We start from the raw sequence: 15,349 nt of genomic DNA on the forward strand, positions 1-15,349 counted from the left end.
CCTCTGCAGATCTATTACTGGGAGCGACAGAACCAAAATGATACAGAGAGGATGAGGATCCTCTTCCTCCCAGAGAACACCATCCGACTGAAAAACCTGACAAGCTACACCTTGTACGCAGTTAGTGTGTCAGCATTTAATGCTGCAGGGGATGGGCCAAGGAGTGAACCTGCTGAAGGAAGAACACAACAGGCTGGTAAGACATGGGTTCCTGTGTTATTCAGAGCATTTGTAATAACCAAATACATTAATAATGATTGCATTTTCTAATTATTACTAAAATTCCTTTGTATCTTGCCAATCATACTGCATTATAATATGGAGATACATTTTAATACTTGGCAATAACAGGAAATCTTTGAAAGCAACTTTTATCATGTAAGGTTTATATAATTCATTGGATCTCATGCTTTGAGACTGGCACCAAATAGTAAGGACCTTCATCCCTTCCAACACTTGTATCCAGGGCACTTTGTGCACAATTACGTGCACCAATTTACATCTTGCCCCTACTCTGTAATGTAACTTGTTCAGATATCGTTAAGTGCACTCATCTGTTTCATATTAGAAGTAATCAGTTGTCTCCCCCATGAATCTTTGGAAGATATCCCAGCTGTATTGACATTGTGCTACAAAAATGGGAGGCAATGGTCATGTTCATTGACCATTACCTGCTAAATTAGCTAATCTTAGCTGATCAATTTCAAAGCACCACTTTTGGCAACCTTTCAGAAAAAGAAGATACAAGTCAGAGCTCCCGATTACTATCCAGTAACCCCTGCTGGAATGTAAGTATCTATTGATGTGAGCTCAGCTATGATTCGCCTCATAACACACTACTTCTACTCTTGAAGACCATGTGTGAAATGTGATCGTCTGGGTTTAATACTCCTACAGAAACTGGAATTGTGATGTAGGTTCCAGTACAGAATTATAGCACTGTAAAGGAGGCCTCCGTGAATTTTCCTCCCATTTCAATTCTTGACCTGGTGCTACTACTATTGTAAGATGGTTTCTAATGAATACTGGGGAAGGGAACATGATGGACATGTTTGCAACTGGGGACAATTTATGGAGTGCGTTTTCAAGGCAATAATTGTGACATGAACGTCAACTTTAAGAGCAAGTTAATTATATTTCTAACATATATTCTAGTAAGGAATTTTAATTATGAACCCAAGGGTGACTATTAGACTTGTGGGCAGGTTTGCTAGAACTGTTGTGGAGGGTTCAAACTAATGTGGCAGGGGAATGGGAACCAGAGTAATAGGGCTGAGGATGGGGCAGTTAGTATGTTAGTATACAAGTAGAGGCAGTGAGCTGTTGGACTGCCAGGAAGGACAGAAAGATGATAGGGAAGAATTGCAGTCAGTGGGATGAGTTGCAGTGTAACAGTGGACAAAATTGAAAAGCATAATAAATACAGGACTGAAGGTATTATATTTGACAGGGTCTGATTAGGAACAGTCAACATAGATTTGTGTGTGGAAGGTCATGTTTGACAGATCTTATTGAATTTTTTGAAGAGGTTACTAGGGAAGTTGACGAGGGTAAAACAGTGGATGTTATCTATATGGATTTCAGTAGGCCTTTGACAAGGTTCCACACGGAAGGTTAGTTAGGAAGGTTCAATCTTTAGGTATTAATATTGAAGTAGTAAAATGGATTCAACGGGCTGGATGGGAGATGCCAGAGAGTAGTGGTGGATAACTGTTTGTCAGGTTGGAGGTCAGTGACTAGTGGTGTGCCTCAGGGATCTGCACTGGGTCCAATGTTGTTTGTCATATACATTAATGATCTGGATGATGGGGTGGTAAATTGGATTAGTAAGTATGCAGATGATACTAAGATAGGTGGCGTTGTGGATAATGAAGTAGGTTTTCAAAGCTTGCAGAGAGATTTAGGCCAGTTAAAAGAGTGGGCTGAAAGATGGCAGATGGAGTTTAATGCTGATGAGTGTGAGGTGCTACATTTTGGTAGGACTAATCAAAATAGGCCATACATGGTAAATGGTAGGGCATTGAAGAATGCGGTAGAACAGAGTGATCTAGGAATAATGGTGCATAGTTCCCTGAAGGTGGAATCTCATGTGGATAGGGTTGTGAAGAAAGCTTTTGGCATGCTGGCCTTTATAAATCAGAGCATTGAGTATAGGAGTTGGGATGTAATGTTGAAACTGTACAAGGCATTGGTGAGGCCAAATTTGGAGCATTGTGTACAGTTCTGGTTACCGAATTATATGAAAGATGTCAACAAAACAGAGAGAGTACAGAGAAGATTTACTAGAATGTTACCTGGGTTTCAGCACCTAAGTTACAGAGAAAGGTTGAACAAGTTAGGTCTTTATTCTTTGGAGCATAGAAGGTTGAGGGGGACTTGATAGAGGTATTTAAAATTATGAGGGGGATAGATAGAGTTGATGTGGATAGGCTTTTTCCATTGAGAGTAGGGGAGATTCAAACAAGAGGATATGAGTTAAGGGGCAAAAGTTTAGGGGTAACACGAGGGGGAACTTCTTTACTCAGAGAGTGGTAGCTATGTGGAACGAGCTTCCAGTAGAAGTGGTAGAGCCAAGTTCGATTTTGTCATTTAAAAAAAATTGGATAGGTATATGGACAGGAAAGGAATGGAGGGTTATGCGCTGAGTTCAGGTCAGTGGGACTAGGTGAGAGTAAGCGTTCGGCACGGTCTAGAAGCGCCGAGATGGCCTGTTTCCATGCTGTAATTGTTATATGGTTATATTTGAATGCATGCAGTATATGGAATAAGGTGGACGATCTTGTAACACAGGTAGAGATTGGCTGGTATGATGTTATGGGCATCACTGAATCATGGCTGACAGCATATTATAGTCAAGAGCTTAACATCCAAGGATATTGGATCGAAAGGACAGGCAGGTAGTAAGAGGGGATGGTATGGCTCTATTGGTAAAAAGTGCAATCAAATCCTTAGAAAGAGGTGACATAGGATCGGAAGCTGTAGAATCATTGTGGAATAAAGTTAAGAAACTGCAAGGGCAAAAAGAACCTATTGGAAGTTATATACAGGCCTCTAAACATTAGCCAGGATATAATCTACAAATTACAATTGGAGGTAGAAAAAGGTATGTCAAAAGGGCAATGTTACAAGTCATGGGGGAATTCAATATGCAGATAGATTGGGAAAATCAAGTTGGTGCTAGATCCCAAGAGAGAGTATTTGTAGAATGCCTATGAGGTGGCTTTTTAAAGTAGCTTTTGGTTAAGCCCACTAGAAGATCAGGTATTCTTGATTACATGTTGTGCAATGAACCCGATTTGATTAGAGAGCTTAAGGTAAAGGAACCTTTAGGAGACGATGATCATAATAATATAGAATTCACCCTTCATTTTGAGAGGGAGAAGCTAAAGCCAGCTGTATGAGTATTATAGTGGATAAAGGATATTATTGAGGCATGAGAGAGAAGCAGGGCATAGTTGACCGGAAGGGGACACTACCAGGGATGACAGCAGAGCAGCAGTTTCTGGGAGCAAATCAGAAGGCGTAGCATAGATATCCTAAAGAAGAAGCAGTATTTTGAAGGCAGCGTGATGCAACTCTGGCTGACAAGGGGAAGTAAAACCAAAGAGAGGGCATATAATAGGGCAAAAATTAGTGTGACATTAGAGGAATGGGAAGCTTTTAAAAACCAACGGAAGGCAACTTAAAAAGCCATAAGGAGGGAAAGAGGAAATATGAGGGTAAGTAGCCAATAATATTAAAGAGGATGCTAAAAGTTTTTTTTTCAGATATTTAAAGAGCAAAAGAGAGGCAAGAGTAGCAATAGGACTGCTGCAAAATGACGCTGTAGAGGTAGTAATGGGAGACAAGGCAATAGAATGTGAACTGAATAAGTATTTTACTTCAGCCTTCACTGTGGAAGACACTCGCAGTATGCTGGAAGTTCGATAGTGTCAGAGGGCAGAAATGAGTGTAGTTGTTATTGCTAGGGTGAAGGTGCTTGGGAAACTGAAAGGTCTGAAGTTGGGTAAGTCACCCTAACCAAGTGGACTACACTCCAGTGTTGTGAAAAAGGTTGCTGAATGTGAAGGCATCAGTAGTGATATTTGAAGAATCACCAGATTCTGGAATGGTTCTGGACTGGGAAATTGTAAATGTCACTCCACTCTTCAAGAAAGGAAATTATTGGCCAGTTAGCCTGACCTCAGTGACTGGGAAGTTGTTGGGAGTCAATTATTAAGGATGAGTTTTTTTGTGGTACTTGTAGACACATGACAAAATAGGCCAAAGTCAGGGTGATTTCCTTCATGGAAAATCTTGCCTGACAATTCTTTTGGAATTATTTGAGGAAATAACAAGGACGATAAACAAAGGAGAATTGGTGGATGTTGTCGACTTGGATTTTCAGAAGGCCTCTGATAAGGTGCCATACATGAGGCTGCTTAGCAAGATAAGAGTATTACAGGAAAGATATTAACATGGATAGAACATTGGCTGATTGGCAGGAGGCAGAGTAGGAATAAAGAGATCCTTTTCTGATTGGCTGCCGATGACAAGTGGTTTTCCGCTGGGGTCAGTGTTAGGACTGTTTCTTTTTATATTTTATGTCAATGAATTGGATGATGGCCAAGTTTGCAGATGGTACGAATATAGGTGAAGGGGCAGGTAGTGTTGAGGGAGTAGTGAGGCTGCAGAAGGGCCTAGATAGATTAGGAGAATGGGTAAAGATGTGACAGGTGGAATTCGGTGCAGGGACATGTATGGTCTTATATTTTGGTAGAAGGAATGAAAGCATAGACTGTTTTATAAATGAAGAGAAAATTCACAAATCCAAGGTGCAAATGGACTAGGAGGTCCTGGTGCAGGATTCCTTAACGGTTACTATGCAGGTTGAGTCAGTGTTGAGGAAGGCGAATGCAATTTTCGTAGTCATTTTGAGTGGTCTAGCATATTAAAGCAAGGATGTAATGCTGAAGCTTTATAAGGAATGACTTGGAGTATTGTGAGCAGTTTTGGGCCCCTTGTCTAAGAAAGGATGTGCTGACATTGGAAAGGGTCCAGAGAGGTTCATGAGAATGATTCCAGGAACAGAAGGGTTACTGTATGATGAGCGTTTGATCACTCTGAGCCTGTACTTGCTAGAATTTTGAAGAATTGGGGGGATATCATTGAAACCTATTAAATGTTAAATGGCCTAGATAGAGTGGATGTGGGGAGGCTGTTTCATATAGTGGAGAGTCTACGACCAGAGGGCACAGACTTGGAATAGAGGTATGTCCATTTGGAATAAAGATTTGGCCAGAAGGTTGTGAGTCTGTCGAATTCTTTGCCACAGACGCTGTGGAGACCAGTTCACTGGGTGTATTTAAGGCGGAGTTTGATAGGTTCTTGATTAGTCAGGGCATGAAAGGTTACGTAGAGAAAGCAGGAGGTTGAAAGGGAAATGGATCAGCCATGATTAAGTGGCAGAGCAAACCCGGTGACCTGGTGGACCGAATTTCTTAATTCTGCTCCTATGTCTTATGGTCTTCTGTCTCAATTTCTAACAATTGCTGAGTGTTTACTGTAAAAGATTAGATGGAGGTTTTCTGAGGTGGTGCCAAGGATGGTAAAATTTGGTCTAGATGGTTTAGGGTGTGATTGTTTTCTTCAAAAAAGGGGAAGCTGTGGAGAGATTTAATCAAAGTATATAAAAGTAGACCAACAAGAGACACCCATCCCTGGAGATGTTTACAAATGGATACCATAGATGTAAGTAATAGATGGATGTATTGGATAGAATGTAAGCAAATAAAAATCTCTCAGTGGTGGAGATCTAGAATCTCTGCCTTCAAGGATTGTGGAGGCAGATACCATCACAACATTTAGTTTATCTGGATGCTGTAAAAGATGAGACGAAATGGGAATTCCATATAGTCTGAATAACTCCAAAATTGTTTTTTGGACATAGTGTGTCAACTAGTCTCTTTTTAGGTTGTAAGTTGCTATGTAACAGTCAAAATAAAATTATGAAAACTGGAAAGAAATGTTCCTAGTTATCATTGTTTTATTTTCCAATGCATGTTTAAGAACTAAAAATTAAAGGTCTACTTAGGACTGTCGTGTGATGAGAATCTGAGTTTAATTTGTTGGTACTAAACCAAAGTTGCACTGCACAAAGGAAGCGATTTGGTCTATGAGCTTAATGCTTTCTAAATGCAACATACAAAGAATTCTCTACATTGCAGTTACTTCCTGAGGAAGATGAACATAGAATAAACAGGGAGCACAAGAAATCAGGCAGTGCAAATTTTTGAAGTTGAAAATGTGTTTTCAGGATTCTTCTGGAATCGCGCTCAGGAGATTAAAGGACAGATCTGCCACTTCTTAGCCAATTTCAGCATCCTGTCAGTGCCCCATAGTAACCTATGGCAACCTTCTACAGTATCCACAACATCACCAACCTTTGTGTCATCTGCAAACTTGCCAGCTCATCCATCCACTTCCTCATCTGAGTCGTTTATAAATATCATAAAGAGCAGGGGTCACAGAATCGATTCCTGTGGAACATTACTAGTCACTGACTTCAGGGCTGAATAAGTCCTGTAATGTTCTTGCTCGGGTGTAACAGAACGCCGAACTAAACACCGAGGTAAACCGTAGTCAATGAAAACAAGGTCGCAGTAAGATTAACCATTTACTGTTCACTCTTCCACATTAACGTATGGTGAAAACTGTTGATAAAACAATACAAGATTTGTACAGTATTTGTTTCCTTCTAGATATCACATTTACATCGTAAATACTTGCAAAAGTAAACTACAACAACTACATTAAAGTGCAGCATACAGTCAGAATCTACTTACGCCATTGACTGCTTTAAATACACCTCAACACAACTATCCGCAACTCTTTAACTAACAAAAACATAAACCTTATCGACCGTCGTTACTTTTAACAGAATCAGCGTTAACATTTTAATCCAACATATTGATTATCTCGTGAACTTACAGTGTTGCTTCACTGTGTTTCTAATGCGTAGAAGACAACCTTTCTTGCGCTGGACTCGCACATGTGAGCCCCCTCCTTCCCGTTTCTCCAAACCGGTATTTTCCCACAAGACGCGGCGAAACCGGATGTGATGTCATCGCATGCCGCGATATATCACAGACAACGAATTTACTTAAACAATCCTAACTTTAACTAAAAAATGCTAACAAACGAATTACTAAGCGAAAATATTATAAACTAAATAACTGCCATAAAGGCAACACAAGTCCACTTTCTGCCTTCTGTGGGCAAGCCAATTCTGAATCCATAAAGCAAAGTTTACGTAGAAGTCATGCCTTCTGATTTTCTGAATGAGCCTGCCTCGTGGGCCTTGTTAAACACCATGCTAAAGTACATAAACACCACATCCATCGCTCTACCTTCATCAACTAGTTTTGTCACTTCATCAGACTCATGAGGCACAATCTGTCCCTCATAAATTCACACTGACAATCCCTAGTCAGTCTATGCTTCTCCAAACACTCAACCTGTCTCTAAGAATTCTCTCCAATAGTTTGCCTAGCAGTGATGTAAGACTCACAGGTCTATAATTTTAAGGATTATTCCTATTGCCTTTCTGGAACAAAGGAATAATATTTGTTATCCTCCAATATTTTGGTACTACTCCTGTGGCCAGTGAGGACACAAAGATCATTATTAGTGCACCAGCAATCTCATCCCTCACTTCCCATAGACACTTGGATAATATCCTGTCTGGCCCCAGGGTTTACTCTATCTTGATGCTTTTCAAAAGTTCCAACACAGCCTCTTTCTTAACCTCGACCTGTTCCAGCACATTACTCTTTTCTGAGCTTACTTCACATTTGTCAACTTCTGAATACTCAAGCAAAGTATTCATTAAGGTCCTCCTCTGACGCCCAGTGCTGGTTTCCTTCTTTATCCATGATCAGTCCTATTCTCACTCTAGTCATCCTGCTGTTCTTCACGTATGTGTAGAATGCCTTGAGGTTTTCTCTAATCCTACTCACAAAGACTTTCTCATTCCCCTTTTAGCTTTCCTGATTCCTTTCTTAAGTTGTTCCCTGGCTGCCTTATAACTTTTTTTTTAAATTTTTTTATTGACTTTTCAAATGATTACAGAAAGAAAAAAAAATTATCTACCCTTCCCCCCTCCCCTTAACCCCTCCCCCCTAACATCCCTATAGAAGAAAAGAAAAAAAATGCCTGGATATTGGAAGATCCCCACATGCTCCACAGAGTTCATCATAACTTTTGTAAATATATTTATTTCTTTCCCCAAATAACCAATTATTTTATCTTCGGAGCACCTATATATTTAATCCTGTCTTTTGTAAATAAGGGCGCCAAATTTTCAAAAATGTTTCATATTTATCTCTTAAATTATAAGTAATTTTTTCAAGTGGAATACAGCTGGAAATTTCATTCTTCCAACGATCTATACTTAAGTATGAATCCGATTTCCAAGTAACTGCAATAGCCTTTTTGGCTACTGTCAGTGCAATTTTTATGAATTCTTTCTGATATTTATTCAATTTGGGTTTCGGTTTTATCCCTTCAATATCACCTAATAAAAATAATATTGGGTTATGTGCAAGTTGTGTTCCAATAATTTGTTCCAGTAAAACTCCTAAATTTGTTAAAACAAACCTTTGTTAAAGGTTGAATTTTAGAACAAGACCAAGTAGAATGTAAAAAAGTACCAATTTCTTGGTTACATCGGAAACATTGAACAGATAAATTTGGGTTTAATTTATTTATTTTTTGTGGTGTAATATATAAGTGATGTAAAAAATTATATTGCTCTAATCTTAACCGGACATTTATTGTATTTGTCATACTATCAAGACATAGTCTTGACCAATTTGTTTCTTCAATTTTAATATTCAAGTCAGTTTCCCATTTTTGTCTTGACTTATGGATTCCTTGTTTAATTGCCTGTTTTTGAATCAAACTGTACATACAAGAAATAAATTTTTTAGTTTGTCCTTTCTGAATTAAAGTTTCTATTTCATTAGATTTCGGCAATAACATTGTTTGACCCAATTTTTCTCTTAAATAAGCCCTTAATTGGAAGTAACAAAAAAGAGTGTTTGTTGTTTGATATTTTATATTTATTCTTTAATTGATCAAATGACATTAATATACCTCCTTCAAAACAATCTCCTATATATCTAATTCCTTTTTGAAACCAATTATATAAAAGTTGATTATCCATTGTAAAAGGAATAAGTCTATTTTGAATTAAAGATCTCTTTGCTAATAAAGAATTCCTTATTTCATCATCAACATTTATTTTATTCCATAAATCAATCAAATGTTTTAATATAGGAGATTCTTTCTTTTCCCATATCCATTTAGATTCCCATTTATATATAAAATCGTCTGGTGTATTTTCTCCTATTTTATCTAGTTCTATTCTAATCCATGCCAGTTTATCTTTATCAAAAAAAGATGCAATAAATCTAAGTTGATTTGCTTTATAATAATTCTTAAAATTTGGAAGTTGTAACCCTCCTAGATCAAATTTCCATGTCAATTTTTCCAACGATATTCTTGACATCTTACCTTTCCAAAGGAACTTCCTCACATATTTATTTAACTCTTGAAAAAACTTCTGGGGTAGTTGTATTGGTAGTGATTGGAATAAGTATTGTAATCTAGAGAATATATTCATTTTTACGGTATTTACTCTACCTACTAATGTTATTGGTAATATCATCCATTTATCAAGATCTTCTTGAATTTTTTTCAATAATGGTAAATAATTTAATTTATATAAGTTCTTTATATCATTATCAACTCTTATACCTAAGTATTTTATACCGTTTATCAGCCATCTAAATCGAGTTATTAATTGACATTGACTATAATCTCCTTTAGTAAGAGGTAAAATTTCACTTTTATCCCAATTTATTTTGTAGCCTGATATTTTCCCATATTCTTCTAATCTAGAGGATAATTTACGCAACGAGTACAATGGGTTTGTTAAATAAAGCAGAACATCATCAGCAAATAAGTTAATCTTGTATTTCTCCTGGTTAACTCTGAAACCCTTAATATCTGGGTCCATTCTAATTAATTCAGCTAATGGTTCTATCGCCAACACAAATAAAGCAGGCGATAATGGACAACCTTGCCTAGTTGACCTTGTTAACTGAAATGGTGTTGAAATTTGACTACTTGTCACTACTTTAGCTTTGAGATTAGTATTTAAGAATTTAATCCATTTTATAAAGGAGTATTTTTTATTTAAGGTATTGGAAAAATATGGATTAGGAGTATCCTAATCCATATTTTTCCAATACCTTAAATAAAAAATCCCATTCCAATCTATCAAATGCTTTTTCTGCATCTAAAGCAACTGCCACACTCATTTCCTCCCTCTTTTGTGCCAATTGAATTATGCTAAGTAACCGGGTTACATTATCTGCCGATTGTCTATTTTTAATAGCTGCCTTATAACTCTTAAGACCATTGTCTGATATTTGCTTTGTAAATGTGAAGTATGCTTCCTTTGTGCTCTTCAGTAAATGCTCAATCTTTCTTGTCAACCACAGTTCCTTCATCCTACCATCGTTTCCTACCTCAAAAGGACAGACCTATCCAGAACCCCATGCACTGCTTCCTAAATAATTTCCACTATTCTGTTGTATATTTCCTGGAGAATATGTGTTCCCAATTTACGCTTCCAAATTTCTGCCCAATAGCATGATAGTTAAATACTTTACTATACCGTCTGTTCCTGTCCTTATTCAATATTATTTGAAGGTCAGGGAGTTGTGGTCACTGTCACTGAAATCCGTCACCTGACCACATTCATCAACTGGTACTAGATCCAGAATGGCTTCTCATCATCTTAGCTTGTTCCATATCTAACTCACCTAACAAATTCTGTCCCACCTAAACCTGTTGCACTAAGGAGGAGCGAATTAGTATTAGTGAAGTTGAAGTTACCCATGCCAACAACCCTGTTATTTTTGCACTTCTTCCTAATCTGCCTCCTGATCTAGTCTGCGGTGTCCCTGATGTTAAGGGGAGGGGGAGAGTCTGTAGAATTGTTCAAATAGAGTGATTGCAACTTCTGTTTTTCTGAGTTCAGTAGATGATACTTACACAATGTCTTCCCTTTCTATAGTTGTGACGCTATCCCTGATTAGCAATTTCTCCCACCTCTTTTGATTCCCTTCCTGTCCCTGTTGAAACATCTAAACCCTAGAATACCTAAGGACTTTCTACAGGGGCACAATAGAGAGCATCCTGACTGACTGTATCACTGCCTGGTATGGGAACTGTACTTCCCTCAATCGCATCTGTGGATGTGAACTTACCATTATTCAGGACATTTACAGCAACGCGTGCGTAAAAAGGGCCCGAAGGATCATTGGGGACCCGAGTCATCCCAACCACAAACTGTTCCAGCTGCTACCATCCGGGAAACGGTACCACAGCATTAAAGCCAGGACCAACAGGCTCTGGGACAGCTTCTACCACCAGGCCATCAGACTGGTTAATACAGGCTGACACAGTTGTATTTCCAAGCTATATTGACAGTTCTGTTGTACCTACTATTTATTACAAATTACTATAAATTGCACATTTAGACAGAGACATAACGTAAGGATTTTTACTCCTCGTGTATGTGAAGGATGTGAGAAATAAATTGAATTCTATCCGTATCCAGCAGCCATTCCTGCCCTTGTGACAGCCGAAGCTCTGTAATGGCCACAACATTATAGTTCCATTACTGATCCATGCTCTAAGTTCATCACCCTTGTTCCTGATACTCTCTGCACTAGCCATATTTCAACCCAACGAACTGCCTATAATTATGTCCTTTTGACTGCTTATACTTCCTCACTATCTCTCTACCACGTTGTGTCTGCCTTTACACCAAAGGTCCTGTCCTCTAACCTTTCACTCTGGTTCCTAAACCACCTTGCCCTCCAATCTAGTTTAAAACCCTTCCCAACAGCTCCAGCAAATCTCCCCACTAGGACACGTCAAAACTGAAGGTGAGCCATGAATATATAAAAGCAAAAGTGTTTAATATTTCTTTGTCTCTCTTGTTTTTTTTCTTCCACAACAGCTCCAGGTGCTCCCAGTTTCATTACGTTTACAGAAGTTACGACCACTACATTGAAAGTGTTGTGGGGAGAGCCAGCTATGCCCAATGGAGTCCTCAGGGGATACAGACTGGTCTACGAGCCACTGGAAGCTGTACAAGGTACAAAGAAGACACCGAAACTGAGCGAGATATGAAAAACAGAGTAGAAATAGAAAAGAGAAAACTCTGCATTTCAGGCAAAGTTTATGGAAAGAGAAACAAAGTTAAAAGTTCATTTCAATGGCCCTATTTCAGAACGGGGAAATAAGTCAGTTTTAAGTTGACGGGAGGATAAGTGAAGAAGGATGGGACAAATGGAATATATCTGATAAGGTGAAAGCAGGGATTCTGTGGGGATAAATAATAGATGAAGTCATCCAATGATAGGTCAGTATGAACAGAAAATGCTAACTAAAGAATATAAAATCTATGAAATGATTGCTGTCAGAGAGGACACAATTAAGAGAATTAATAGCTGCAAACTGTAGAGTTGTAAGAAGTACCCAGATGTTCAGGCCATGCTAGTGGAGAGAGACAGACTGTGCCAGCATTACAGCGGGGTGACCTGCAACAAACTGGGTCACTGGAACAGATTGTGTCTCTATTATCTTTCCAATAATTTTTACCTGAAGATAGCTCTAGTTTCAGCCAATTATTCAAATTGGCAGCCTAAGGTCATTATAATAGCAAAAATCAGGGACGTTGGAAATCAGAAATATTACGACCAAAAAAATGGAAATGTTCAGCGGGTCAGGAGGCATCATCTTGAATTAACATGCACTATCCATACACTAGAACTGCAATAAATTTGAGGTAACCAGCTTTTAAGATGTAGAGGAAGATGGCAGGGAGAAGGCAGTGAAAATGAGGGCCTGTGACAGGGTAAAGACAGGAGATTTGAGATGACAAAAAATGATTCATTACTTTGCCCTATTTCACACTGTCATTCAATATTTAAATTACTCCTACAAAGTTTTGAATCCATTTTAAGAAGCTGGACCAATTTTTGAACAGCAGGTTGTTGACAAGTATCATCTTTGTACAGTTCTAGTGTAGTTTGTGGAACATTTATTTTGGAACACCTTTGTTTACTTTTTCTCGATTTGATCAGGTGTGAGTAAAGTGGTGACAGTTGATCTTCGAGGCAACAATCAACGGTGGCTGAAGGTTCGGGATCTGTTTAAAGGAGTACCATACTGCTTCCATGTCCAAGCCAAAACCTATACCTTTGGCCCTGAGATTAAGGCTAATATTACTCCCGGTCCAGAAGAAGGTAAGAGCTGAATTGTGCATATCTGTTTGCAGATATTGCCATTTCACTGGACCCTGATATTTATAATTGGTTGATAGGAAGGGAGGGAGGAAGCCTTGAGATATGAAGGTCCTTCTGATGTTAAGAGCAAACTATCATTATAATTTCTCATGCAGAGCAGGAAAGGCCAGCAGCATGTCAACACTGATTTGAAAGGGATACATGCTTAGTGAGTGTTGGGAAGTGGATCAAAGCCCAGCTCTACTGAAGGAGAGATCAGTGAGTGGGAGAGCAGGAAGCTCATCCAAATTTGGGCAACAGATCATCAAGGATGGGGATAGTGGAACAGCCTGGAGATTGAAAGACAGTTTCAAGTAATTAACAACAGCAAATCAAACCAGTGATAAAGGTGATCTTTTGGAATAAGGAAAGGTGAGCGTTTGGTTGAATGCATTTCTAGATTCAGGAAGGATGCTCTAAAATGTTTTTTCCATTCTGCAACTACATCTCATGCTTCCATTCCTAATGCATGGCAAATGTTACCTTTAAATCTGACTCCAAGTGTACAACCTGAGCCAGATTTAATTTTAAATAGAGGTATCCTGCCTCTCCAAAGCAGTATGTTCAAAAGTCTACCCACCAGACCACCTTCAAAATAGCAGGAGGTATGGAAGAAGTGATATGGGTTAAGGTTTGTTAATTGCCAACGTTTATCCCCTTCTTCTCCCAGCTCTGGGAGTGGGTCATTTGTGAGTGTATTCAACATCGCCCCAAAAGATATCAGTAACATTTGAGTCAAGGGAATATTGCTGAAGTCTGGCTTTGTAATCAAATCAAAAAAAAGTTTCAAATTTTTATCTTTTAAATATTCATCTTCCCAACATTGAGACTCATATAGACAGTATATACACCATTTCTTGAGTGTGTCACCTTCAAAACTGTTGTCAATGTTAGTTGTATGTGTTTCTGAGATGTGATCACAGAAAGCTGATTACTTTACACCTAACTGCAGTCCACAGACAGTGTTGCTTTGATTATTTAAAAGTAGATCCTCCTGTTTCTAAATATCCCATAATTGTGGTTTTTATCTTACATAAGAAGCTCCAAGAATTGTAAGGCCACCCACGAGCAACTGAAGTGTATAGATGTAAACTACATGCATAAAATCTTCATGTATTGGACATCCTGTGAAAAATGACTGATTTCAGATTAATAGAGTGGTGACAAATCTGACAATCATAAGCTTAGACTCCAAAAGCTGTAATGTAGTCTTTACTACCAAATCCTTAAATTTAAGTACACGGTTATACACCCAATGGCCACTTTTTTTTAGTCACACATGCTCGCTAATGCAAATATCGAAACAGCCAATCATGTGGAAGAAATGTGATCTAAGTGACTGACCATGTAATGATTGTTAGTGCTGCTTTGAGTATCTCTGAAGCCACTGATCTCCTGGGGTTATCATGCACAACTGTGTCTAGAATTTACAGACAATGGAGTGAAAAACAAAAAAAATCTAATGAATGGCAGTTCTGTGAGTAAAAATATCTTGTTAATAAGAGAGCTTGGAGGAAAATAGCCATACTGGTTCAAGCTGATTGGAAGGCAAGAGTAACTCAAAAGAATCATGGGTACAATAATGGTATGCAGAAGAGCATCTTTGTTCAGATTGAAGTGGATGAGCTTCAGCCCAGAAGACCATAAGCATACACTCAATGACTACTTTAGGACGTACCTAATAAAGTGGCCACGGAGTGTACTCCCAGAGCATTCTGCATAACCATTGGATTTCTACAGTCTCAGTACCAAGTACATGTCCATCCAACTTGAGTACACCTTTGTTGTAGATTGATAATTGTTAAATATTTTATTATTTTGTATTTTGTTCCTTAGGCACTTTGGAAAATAATAATTTAAGTGATTGTGGTTCATAAGCTTTAAATCACAGATTCATTTTCCACTCATTTTTACACACTATTGATAGCCACCAACCACAACAC

At 38.4% G+C, this 15,349-nt stretch overlaps 1 protein-coding gene across 2 annotated transcripts in view; it reads left to right on the forward strand.

Moving 5' to 3' along the window:
- The window catches only part of sdk1a (sidekick cell adhesion molecule 1a), a 769,571-nt gene that overhangs the window by 715,811 nt on the left and 38,411 nt on the right, over positions 1 to 15,349 (forward strand). For both annotated transcript variants that reach the window (XM_073060649.1, XM_073060650.1), the window contains exons 37-39: positions 10 to 196; positions 12,077 to 12,214; positions 13,206 to 13,367. In XM_073060649.1, the coding sequence (XP_072916750.1) occupies positions 10 to 196; positions 12,077 to 12,214; positions 13,206 to 13,367 (487 nt within the window). The remainder of the gene's footprint in view (positions 1 to 9; positions 197 to 12,076; positions 12,215 to 13,205; positions 13,368 to 15,349) is intronic.

This window comes from Hemitrygon akajei, chromosome 11 (genome assembly GCF_048418815.1).
Source record: "Hemitrygon akajei chromosome 11, sHemAka1.3, whole genome shotgun sequence".
Classification (NCBI taxonomy): Eukaryota; Metazoa; Chordata; class Chondrichthyes; order Myliobatiformes; family Dasyatidae; genus Hemitrygon; species Hemitrygon akajei.